Genomic DNA, 12313 nt, shown 5'->3' on the forward strand with positions numbered 1-12313 from the left:
TGGGATGATTAAATAAGGTTCCTAAAATAGTGCCTGGTACAAAGAAAGAACTCAGTAATTGTTAGCTCAGCCTTGTCCTTCATTGGTTTCCCTGGTGGCTCCATGGTCAAGAACCCACCTGCCAATGCAGGAGACACAGGTTCTATCCCTGAGCCAGGAAGACCCATGGAAGGAGGAAATGGCAATCCACTCCAGTATTCTTGCCTGGAGATCCCCATGGACAGAGGAGCCTGGTGGGCTACAGTCCATGGGGCCGCAAAGAGCCGGACATGACTTAGTGACTAAACAACAACAACGTTGTCCTCCATCGTTACTATTCTCCTTTCACAGCTGAATAAAGGCCCAGAGAGGTGACCAATTTGCCTGCAGTTATTCAACCATTCGGAGGGTGCTTGAGTCCAAGCTTTCTTAGGACAACAGAGATCTCTCTGCTAGGATACTCACTTGCTGCCTTTAGGGAATGCTCCAAAGAACAGTGTTATGGGAAGAAGAGATTGCACAATCATTACAAAGTTTGCATGTTACTGAAGGAAAATTCTGAGAGAGATGAGAATGCCAGAACACCTGACCTGCCTCTTGAGAAACCTATATGCAGGTCAGGAAGCAACAGTTAGAACTGGACATGGAACAACAGACTGGTTCCAAATAGGAAAAGGAGTACGTCAAGGCTGCATATTGTCACCCTTCTTATTTAAATTATATGCAGAGTACATCATGAGAAACGCTGGACTGGAAGAAGCACAAGCTGGAATCAAGATTGCCAGGAGAAATATCAATAACCTCAGATATGCAGATGACACCACCCTTATGGCAGAAAGTGAAGAGGAACTAAAAAGCCTCTTGATGAAAGTGAAAGAGGAGAGTAAAAAAGTTGGCTTAAAGCTCAACATTCAGAAAACTAAGATCATGGCATCTGGTCCCATCACTTCACAGAAAGTAGATGGGGAAACAGTGGAAACAGTGTCAGACTTTATTCTGGGGGGGTCCAAAATCACTGCAGATGGTGATTGCAGCCATGAAATTAAAAGACGCTTACTCCTTGGAAGAAAAGTTATGACCAACCTAGAGAGCATATTCAAAAGCAGAGACATTACTTTGCCGACTAAGGTCCGTCTAGTCAAGGCTATGGTCATGTATGGATGTGAGAGTTGGACTGTGAAGAAGGCTGAGCATCGAAGAATTGATGCTTTTGAACTGTGGTGTTGGAGAAGACTCTTGAGAGTCCCTTGGACTGCAAGGAGATCCACCCAGTCCATTCTGAAGGAGATCAGCCCTGGGATTTCTTTGGAAGGAATGATGCTAAAGCTGAAACTCCAGTACTTTGGCCAACTCATGCGAAGAGTTGACTCATTGGAAAAGTCTTTGATGCTGGGAGGGATTGGGGGCAGGAGGAGAAGGGGATGACAGAGGATGAGATGGCTGGATGGCATCACTGACTCTACGGACGTGAGTCTGAGTGAACTCTGGGAGTTGGTGATGGACAGGGAGGCCTGGTGTGCTGCGATTCATGGGGTCGCAAAGAGTCGGACATGACTGAGTGACTGAACTGAACTGAAAATTGCTTCTAAGGAGATATATAAGAAATTCAATGAGGAAAACCTGAGTATTTCTCCTTCCCTGAATTTTTCTGGTGGAAGTATACTTAGTCATGTCATTCATTCAACCTCATTACCAGACACCTACTAGAAATAGAACCTACCAGTTACCTAGGTGCACTGGAAGACAGAAACACACAGAAGGCCCTGCTCTTACAGAGCAAGTATTTTCTGCATCTGGACATAGTCCATCAATACAAGCTTTCCCTGCCAAGTATGTGAATGTTTATATGGATGAGTGATACATAAGTCATACATGAAAAACATGTTATTTCTTTATAGCCACACCTCAGTAAGTAAATCTATGTGCTTAAACATGTTCTGGAATATTGCGGTTGGTACATGAGAGTAAATAGGACTTTAAGATTGAGACTACTTCTTAAAATAAATATATTGGCGTTTATCCATCAAAAAGAGTGCACATCTTCCAAGCAGTTTCCTTGGGACAGTTTATAATTATTCCCGGCATTGCTCAGCTCTGGCATTTGGAACACAGATCTTTTTACCTACAATTGTCTTCAGAGGTAGCTTATAAATATGCAAAAATTCCATCTCATTTTTTAAAAATAGGCACACCTTGTTTTTGCCCAACATAGCATTTCTTAGCTTGGTTATACAAGTTGCTTGGAAGTGGCTCTGAAAGATTTTGAAAATTAAACCACACCTTCAAAATGAGGTTTGCCACTTAATGGGTTATTCTGACCAACGTGTGCAGGTTCTATCCAGAACTCTGAAAAAAGGAGTTTAGGAGAAACACTGTCAGATTTTTGTGCATAGCTTCCTAAAATGCCTATTTTGAAGATGGCATTATCAGTTTGTATATGTTGGTCCCATTGTTAGAGAATCAGTCCCACTGGCTTATGTCATTTCTTGTGTGAATGCTTTCCCTTTCCTTTCAGAAATTGGCTTTTTGAGGGCAAGGGTTTGATTTTCTCCACATTTTGTGATTGCCAAAGTGTCTATCCAAAGTGATGATCACAGTAACTGTGGGAAAGAATATTCACATGTGCGTTGTAGTCTCTACAACTCACTCAATAACTTGCCTCAGAAAGGAAAAGACAGACGAAAGAACAGAGACAGACTTCCCTAGTGGAACAGTGGATAAGAATCCACCTGCCAATGCAGGGGATATGGGTTCAATCCCTGGTCCAGGAAGATTCCACACACTGCGGAGCAACTAAGCTGCCCAACATAACTACTGAGCCTGAGTGCTGTAACTCCTGAAGCCTGTGTGCCTAGAGCCTCCGCTCCCCAGTAAGAGAAGCCCCCACAGTGAGAGGCCTACTCATCACAACAAAGAGTAGTCCCCACTCTTTGCAACTAGAGAAAGCCCACGTGAAACAACAGAGACCCAGCGCAAGCAAAAAACTAAAAATAAATACATGACAAGAAAGAACAGAGAGAAACCATTTGGAGCCACTAAGGTATTGGAAAGAACAACTATTGGGAGCTCCAAGTTCAATCAACAGATATTTATTAAATATCAACATATGTCATCTACTTTATCTTTCACTTCATTTTCAAATCCAGTACTTCTTTTTATCCTCACATATGTAATACAGTTTTTCCACTGATATCTCTATCACTTCACATATTCAGAGAGAAAATGAACAAGATAAAAATGTGAGAAGACAGAGAAAAATAGAAAAAAGTAAGAAAAACAAACAAACAAAAAAAAGCCTTAAAATAATTACTTAGTGGAGATTTAGAAGTAATCAATAGTATTTACTTCTGCTCATTGTTGATTGGGATTTTGAGGCAAATGAGGTTGAGAGTGTGATCTCAAGCTGTCTAGTCAAATAAGATGAAGACAGAAGTGTATAGCAGCCATTAAAAATACAGTCAGAAAGATGCATTCTTTCTCAGTGGGCTAACTCTTCTCTGAGGTGACAAGTCAATGCTTTGATGTTTTTGACAGTGACCTAGACTTGATTTAGACCTCTTCAGGTTGGATTATGCCTTGATGAAGTTGTGTAACTAAATGTAACACAGTGGACAGGGGATCTATGTGTAACACACGTCTCTCTGAAGATCAGCTCTTAGGGGTAGTTATCCTGCCACAAAGATGTTAGAAAAACACTGGTCGGGATAAGGTACTGGCAACAATGGACCTTCTCCAGGATCAATGCAGAGAATGGATCAATGCAGAGAATGGGTCAATGCAGGCATTCCCTTGCTCTTGCTATTAAAGCTAACAGAGGACTGTGTTGATTCAGGAAGTAGGAAACAGCACCTAGGATACCAGCCTTCTTAGAAAACTGAAGCTGTAACATGGGTGCCTTTTGATAACTGTTTGCAGATGGACTCAGCACTGAGTAGAGCCGCAGTCCACAATGACCTGGCGAGGCTGTCAAGGACCTTGAGGTCAGGCTGTCCGTAAGCTGCAAAGATCCTTACTCTATCCATTTGGCAATACCACCCTCAAAAAAAAAAAAAAATCTCTCCTTTTCGTAGGATTTTGCTATTTGTTGTTGTGTTTTGTTTGTTGATTAGTAGCTTTATAAGAAAGAAATATAAGTGTGGAAAAGGAATATGAACTACCTGGTCATTTACAGATAGAATATGCTTAGAGCAAGATTTAATTTCTTGCTAGTATTTTAAATGAAAAATACAATGAGTATATTGGCAATTCTCATAAGTTTCAGTTTCCCTTTTCATAGAAAGCTCTGCTTGACTCCTAAATTAGAGCAGTTGCCTTATTCTGTGCTTCTAAAGAAGCTTGGTTTCTTCAGTTCTACATTTATACTGTAATCATCTGAGATTAAAAGCTCTACAAAGAAAGCGTTCTTGCTTTCTTGTTCAATTCAGTACTTAGAACAGTTCCTGAAATGTATGAATGAATGACTCTGAGTAAGTGAATGAATAAATGAAAATACTCAAAAGAAGGTTATTTAAAAATCACATTGCATCAAGTTATATTTTAACTTATGAAAACTCAAAATGAATGTGTGGGGGTAAGAAGCTGATTCTTTTTCGTTACATCTGATCAGCTCAAATACCTCATTCCCCTAAGTTATTTACTCGTAAGGTACATATGCTGTTCTATTTTGTACTAAACCAACCATTAGTCAACTTAAAAAATAACAACATACAGCATTTAGTAGATAATTTAGAGAACCTTTTAAACATATACGTTTTAGTGTAAAATGGAGAAGGGAGACTGACTTGGAATCATATGAGTAATTAGCCTTAAGCATGAAAATGGTCCATGTTGGAGCAAGATTTTGCAGGAAAGTGCCCCCACAGAGAAATGGAGGCAGGAGGTAGAGGTTGGAAGAGAGTGAACCCCTCTGCTGAAGAAATTTTAACTCCATCATCTTAATACACATCCACTGATGTTTCTCTTTTTTAAAAATTGAGATAATTGGCATAAACATTATATTAGTTTCAGTCATACATCATTATGATTCCGTGTTTGCATATATTATAAAACAGTTGCTCTCTCTTATGTTCATGCTACAGAAAGTGTAAGAGAAGACTCATCGCTGCCCTTGACATTCTTAAGGGAGGCTTTCAGGTGTGAGACTTCTGCAAAAGTTTCCATTTGGCAGTGGACATAGATTAATAAATATGTTGAGGAGAACTACATAGGGTTGAAAAGGCAGCTTTTCTTCACTTTAGGAGCCAAGCTCATGGGTCCTGCTCACTAACCTCCAAGTCTTTGAGGGTATGGTGTGTGCCTGCTCAATTGCTCAGTCATGTCCAACTCTTTGCAAACCCCATGGACTGTAGCCTGCCAGGCTACTCTGTCCATGGAATTTTCCAGGCATGAATACTGGAGTGGGTTGGCATTTCCTCCTCCAGAGGATCTTCCTCGCCCAGAGATTGAACCCGGGTCTCCTGCGTTGCAGGTGAATTCTTTACCACTGAGCCACCTGGGAAGCCCCTTGAGAGTATGGTTGGTGTTATAAATGTATGTTGAAAGGAGTATGTTGCAATCCCAACCTCCAGTACCTCATTAGGGTGGGCTTCAATCCAACATGACTGGTATCCTTATAAAAATGGAAAATTTGGATGCAAAGAGAGACATGCACAAAGGGAAGATTATGTGAAGAGACAAAAGGAGCACTGTGGGAAGGCAGAGAGGACTGGAGTGGTGCTCAACAGCTAAGGAATGCCAAGGATTGCCAGTAACCACCAGATGCTAGGAGACAGGCGTGGAACAGATGCTCTCCTACCGTTTTCAGTTCTAGCTTCCAGAGCTGTGAGATAGTAAATTTATACTGATCTAATCCACCCAGTCTGAGGTACTTTGTTATGGCAGCCCTAGAAAAGTAATATAGTCGGCATCTGTTGCTCACATCTGTCCTCAAAAATGAACATAATGTTTATTTATGAGAACAATGAATGCTTTAAGGGCCGCCAAGTTACCTGAAAGTGCAGAGGAAGGAATTGATGTAGGAGAAAAAAAAAAATCTGCAACATTGAAAAGGAGGAAATTTAAATGGGGGAAGGAATGTAAACAGAAGCTTTAACTAAGAGGATACACTTGCCAAAATATCTCATACTACCAAAATACAAGTGTAATTGTATGATATGGAAATTTCAGGAGGCTGGATGAAAGGCATACATGCTCAGACTCAAGATGTGTAAGGAAAACTTCCTGACAAACCTGTGGAAGAGAGGTATGCCATTCTCTGTGCCTGGAGGTGGAGCTGGCATTTGATGAAGCCATGCATAAAGTGATTGGAAAAGTTGAGCGGAAGTCATTTTGGCATCTCCGTGTGCAATGCAGTGAGCACTGCATTGAAAAATAGAACTGATTTTGAATAGATAATATTTGTAATCAGTAAAAATTTCCTTTCCAGAAAAGTCTCATTAATTGCATTCCATCATCATTAAGTCCATCATCACAGATTTCACCAGCTCTAGCCAAAACATTATGCCATATTTCCCATTCTCCATAATCTAAGAAGTGAAGAGAAAGAAAACTGCCTCTGCAAAATGAAATTATGTTTATATGAAATTCTGAGTTTAAATGAGGGGTCAAGGTCTGTGTCTCATAGGAGAAGATAACGAAGATAAAAAGGGAGGGTAACTTTTAGGCATTAGAGACCTGTGTTCACCAAGAACCTGATGCTAAGTCACTGAAGGACCAACATGCCAGGGGTAGTGTTTAAAATGTGGGAGATGAGCCATCTCATCACGATCCGCCTGAGAGCTGATGGACAATCCGGAACACACACCTACAGAAAAGACCAGAAGAGACAGGGACCTGGCATGATGTAACTCGGGAGGTGGTTAGCTGAGATGAAAGAAGACAGAGGGAATGTGATGGTTGCAGTCAATGAGCTGAGCAGCTTGTTCTGTACAACTTGATCCACTCAGAGTGAGGACCAACTCTGAGAGAGACAATGGGAAAAGAGAAAAGAGATCATGATCTCAGCTCATTACACAGAAGAACATCCCAGTAGCTGGAAGTCTGCAACGACAGGACATAGTGACTTGGGTGTCAGGTAGTGAGTTTCCTATGATGGGAGGTGCTTCAACAGCAGAGTTATGGAAGTTATACTGCAGAAGAGATTCACAAGAGAAGCAGTTGGATGGGATTTTAAGGTCTTTTTAAGCCTAGTTTTCTGTATCAAAAAGAATTCTGAAAATAAAGCAGAAGAAATATTTAATTTTAACATCGCCAGTCAGTTTTTTTTTTTTTTTTTAAAGAGGGCCTAGAAACAACATTCCAGTAGCAATGAGCACACCCGGCAACGAGATTTTGGTTTCCAGATCTTATTCTCCAGGAGAAGGAACTAGAGCTCCTGAGGGAAGTGGCTGATTCAGCCCTTCATGCCTGCGTGGTAAGTCACTTCAGTCGTGTCCGACTCTGTGTGACCCTATGGACGGTAGCTCACCAGGCTTCTCTGTCCGTGGGCTTCTCCAGGCAAGAATACTGGAGTGGATTGCTATGCCCTCCTCCAGGGGAATCTTCCCAACCCAGGGACCAAACCAGTGTCATGCCTTCTGCACTGGCAGGCGGGTTCTTTACCACTAGCACCACCTGGGAAGCCCATTCAGACCTGGGGAAGGGAAAATACAAGATGAATTTGAAATATTTTGTGATGCTACAAAGTAATGAAATGCTCAGGAAAGAACGGGGCCTGTTGAAAGCATGCAGGAACCAAACTAAAAGAGCTTTTGATGGCCAAAGCCAGAAAATTTGAGCAATAAAATTAATACTAGATAATAATAGTATTGGATTATAACTCAAACAATAAACATTTATGAATCCATATTAATATATGTAAGAAACTAAATAAATACATGAAGTAGAAGCAAAGGCTCTTCCCTGCATTAGAATTCCAATTCAATAAATTGAGAAGGAAAGAGTGAAATTTAAAAATCACCATTAAGCATAACAGTTACTGCATCCAGTATCCATTGATGAATATTAAAATTAGTGGGTGTAAGTTTGAGGAGAAACAGGATACTTGCTCCATCTCACAATATCTTCCCACTGCTGCTGCTGCTGCTAAGCCGCTTCCGTCGTGTCTGACTCTGTGCGACCCCATAGACAGCAGCCCACCAGGGTCCACCGTCCCTGGGATTCTCCAGGCAAGAACACTGGAGTGGGTTGCCATTTCCTTCTCCACTAGATATTTATTAATCAGAAAGTGAAAATAGGAACTCTACAGTGAAAAACCCTACAGACACCACCTGAACCAAATGATCAAGGTTAGCATCATCAGGAAGAAGATGCACTGATATCATAAACCCTTTGATAGGATGGGCTGGTAAAGATAACGCCATTTCTGCGGTATTATTGCCCAAAGGGAATAATCTCACTCTAATGAGGAAATCTCAAATGAACCCATGCTGAGGGACAAGTCTGAGGGAAACGTGACCAGGACTCCTAAAGTGTCAGGACATGAAAGCCAACAGAGGCTGAGGAACTGTCACAGACTGGAGGAGAGGAAGGAGACACAGCAACTAAAGATGATGGAGATCCTGGAACACAAAAGCAGTTAGCGGGAAAAAAGGGTGAAACTGAAACAAAGTCTGTCGTTTAGTGACTAGTGTCACACTGTTGTTTAGCTGCTAAATTGTTTCTGACTCTGGGATTCTGTGGCCTGTAGCCCACAAGGCTCCTCTGTTCATGGGATTTCCCAGACAAATACTGGAGTGGGTTGCCATTTCCTTCAACAGGGGATCTTCCCAACACAGGGTTCGAACCCAAGTCTCTTGCATTGGCAGGCGGATTCTCTACCACTGAGCCACCTCGGAAGCCTGAACAGTGTTACATCAATGTTAATTTCACGGTTCTGAACCCTGTATGGTTCAGATCTTAAAATTAAGAAAAACAGGGTGAGGGGGTTAATGAGAGCTCAATTATTTCTAGAGCTTTTCTGTAAGTCTCATATTAGCTCAAAATTAAAAGCTAAAAAGAAGAAAGCAATGAAAAAAATTTAATTAGTTCACTGGAATCATTTGTGTGTGTGAAAAATATCTTAAAATAACTTCTCCATGAAATAAAATACCTGATACTGCTGTATTTATATCAAAGAAAGAAACACTTCAACAAATACCCTTGCTGTGTTAAATATAGCATATTAGTTCTAACAAGCAGAGATATTTTAATATTTAGACCATATTCGAAAGCTCCAAACCTAGAGCTGGCTCCTTTGTTCATAGACACAATAAACTCTATTTTTTTCCCCCTCTTTGGGGATTTTGGGAAGCTCTTCTTGAGGGAGGCACACCGGAGGTGAGATGTCAAGTCTGAACAGGAGTTAGCCAGAGACAGAGTCGGCTGGAACATTCCAGCACAAGGAATTGCAAGTATGAAGTGCCTGTGATGCAAAACAGTTTCGTTTGCTCTAGGAACAGGAAAAAGTCCACAATAGTAGGAATTAAGTGGTGTGAGTGAGGCTGAAGAGACAGGCAGGAGGGGGTCACATAAGACCACACAGGAGAATTTAGAATGATTCTATCAGCAGTGGAAGTTTCTTAAGGATTTGAGGAGGAGATACGTGACTTTGGCAAGTCATCTCCTCCCACTCTCTGTTACTGGCTTTAAATGCTCATTAATATTATGCTGACCAGGATTCTTTATCTGCAGTGACGAATAAGACAGGGGATTAGGCCAACAGAATCAGACTGCCAAACCATAATGAAGAACTTCCTAGTGAAACTTCTGTCCCTGGAGAGTTGATAGAGTCGAGTTTGTGTCCCTTCTGCCTTGTGGGTATGGTACAGATGTTCCGAATTCCTTTAAAAGTTTACCTGAAATGAAATACCAAGAACTTTCCTAAAATGCTGATGCCACATTGAAAATTTTTTTTCTTTCTCTTTGGAGGTTTGGTATTGTAGTACAGCCTGATCCAATCACAGAGTTGCGTGACTTCAAATTTTTGTGCCAAAATTTTTGAAATGTTAAAGCATTTACGACTGAAATGTGGCAATGTCATATAATGGCTCAACAGATATGGTGGTGGAACCAACAAGACGGCATAGCTCTCTATCCACATAAACACATGTACCTTCTCACCTGATTGTCCCATCAGCTCTCAGTGTGCCTGGAGGCCCAGAAGAAGACAGAAATGTTTTAAGATGAGCCAAGAAAGTACCTAGGTCAAGAGAGAGTTTCTTTGTTTTTTCCCCTAATTTTGCTTCGAAGCCAAGAATATTATTACTTTCTAATGTCAGCCTCCCTATCCAATCAAGGAGCAAGCTTTATTTCTTTGATTAGAAATAGAAACAACTAAATTCCTGTCAGTTAGTTGAAGGTCAGTATCTGGCTAAGTCAGGAGCAGTCTCTTCCCATTCAGCTTACTTAGGGATATTTATCACAAGAGAAAAGAATGACCATTTCTGGTAACTTCAGGATTTAGAAGAGAAAGAGAAGCTTTTTGTGCATAATGTCTATTGTCCAAAAATCTCTCCAAGATCTATATGCACGCTTTTCCTACCTTTGTAATTATATTGAACTTTTGCAACTTGTTCTTTGATTACTAAGGACACCACAGTTTCATGGACAACTTCCTGCATTCACAGTCATTATTCAGTTCTGGGTTAAAAACATAGAGGCCTGGACCAAATCTGCACAAAATACAGTATTTCAAGCTCTGTTGCTTGAAAATTTTTAAAAAGAGAGGATCCTAGGTACCTTGCTTTAAAAACATTCTTCTCATATACCAGAAATGCAGAAAGAGAACAGAAATCAGTTAATGAATCATTCTGATTTACTGGCTTGCAGCTGGTAGAGTTAAAGCTTAAAAACAAAACCAAAAAAACCTGTATCACAGATCAGTTCAAAGTTGTGTTACTTCCGAAAAATCAAAGGGCACTTAGATGTACGTGGTCAAAACTGCAAAGGGGGAAAAAAATGACTTGCCCAGGAAAGGGATCTTACTTTAGAAACGTTGCCCCTTTCTAGCTCCCGTCCCCTGCGAGCCCAGCTCTTTCCCGTTTGGATTTTTAAAGCTCAGGCATCGCCTCCTTCCCTGGGATGCTCCGTGTAGAAGGGCAGCTGGTCCGTGGGGCCTCGGCGGGGGTGGCGACAGCCTGCGACGGGGGCGGGGGGTGGGGCGGGAAGTGCAAAGTGCAAGGGCACTCTCGCCGACCGCAAGTTATCACCTGCGGGTCCACTCGGGGCGACTACCTTCAACCTGCCTCCACCGTCACCCGCCACCCTCGCCGCAAGTGTAAGTTCTCAGCGCGCGCGAGGCAGCGGCGTTTCTTCCCCGGGCTCCCTGGCTCCCCGCGCGGACCTGCGCTCCTCCTGCTCCGCGCGCCTGAAAGCAAAATCCGGATACTCCTACCTGCCCGTCCCGTCGGCGCGGCCACCAGCAGCAGGAACAGCAGCGCAAGGAGGCCGGGTGCCGGGGCTCCTCTGGCCGCCACCCTCGGTGAGGGTCCGGGGGCGCACATGGGCGCCGGGGCTGGGTCACATCTTTGCAGGTACCCGTCAGCGTGGGACGCCCCCTCGGGCCGCGGGCGCTGAGAGCGCCGTCTCCCCTCCGCACCCTGGGCCCGGGCTCAGGCTGAGCGCCGCGCTCCAATCGGCTGGGTGCCCGGGGAGGCGGAGCCCCACTCGCGTCCCGCCGGAGCCGGGGCTGGGTGCCAGCGCCAGGGGGAGTGTCCGACTTCTCCTCCAAGCCCGTCCGGCTCGCAGCTCCGAGAATCCGTGACTTTCCGCCTCCCAAATAACGAGGTCACTTTTACTGTTGTTTCGTCTCTAAGTCGCGTCCTTCTCTTTCACAACTCCATGGACTGTAGCCCACCAGACTCCTCTGTCCGTGGAATTTTCCAGTCAAGAATACTGGAGGGGTTGCTATTTCCTTCTCCACGGGATCTTCCCCAACTAGGGATGGAACCCACCTCTCGCCCTGCAGGCAGGTTCGTTACCGCTGTGCCACTGGTAAAGTTCAAGGAGGTCACTACTGCAGGGAAAAATTCCCTCCCGACTGTTTAAAAAGTTCCTCGTATCGAATTCTTTCTGTTAAAGTAAACAGTGTGTTTTCTGTTTTCCTGACTGGACTCATTGATTTGGTAAGAGTTTAGGAAGGACAACATTTTAAAAAGGGCTTAATGTTATCAGTGGGCTTCCCAGGTAGCACTAGTGATAAAGAACCCACCTGCCAATGCAGGAAACTAGAAACGCGGGTTTGATCCCTGGGTCGGAAGATCCCCTGGAGGAGGCATGGCAACTCACTCCAGTATTCTTGCCTAGAGATCCCCATGGACAGAGGAGCCTGGTGGGCTGCAGTCCATGGGGTTGCAAA

The 12313-nt window shown here is 43.1% G+C and overlaps 1 protein-coding gene across 2 annotated transcripts in view; it reads right to left on the reverse strand.

The window, feature by feature from the left end:
• IL20RA (interleukin 20 receptor subunit alpha) overlaps positions 1 to 11975 on the reverse strand; it is a 34181-nt gene extending 22206 nt beyond the window's left edge. The window contains exon 1 of one of the 2 annotated variants that reach the window (XM_069598494.1): positions 11351 to 11975. In XM_069598494.1, the coding sequence (XP_069454595.1) occupies positions 11351 to 11459 (109 nt within the window). In that variant the 5' untranslated portion in view covers positions 11460 to 11975. The remainder of the gene's footprint in view (positions 1 to 11350) is intronic. The other variant, XM_069598493.1, reaches the window with a different exon arrangement.
• Between the last annotated feature and the right edge of the window lie 338 nt (positions 11976 to 12313).

This window comes from Ovis canadensis, chromosome 8 (assembly GCF_042477335.2).
Source record: "Ovis canadensis isolate MfBH-ARS-UI-01 breed Bighorn chromosome 8, ARS-UI_OviCan_v2, whole genome shotgun sequence".
NCBI classification, from domain to species: domain Eukaryota; kingdom Metazoa; phylum Chordata; class Mammalia; order Artiodactyla; family Bovidae; genus Ovis; species Ovis canadensis.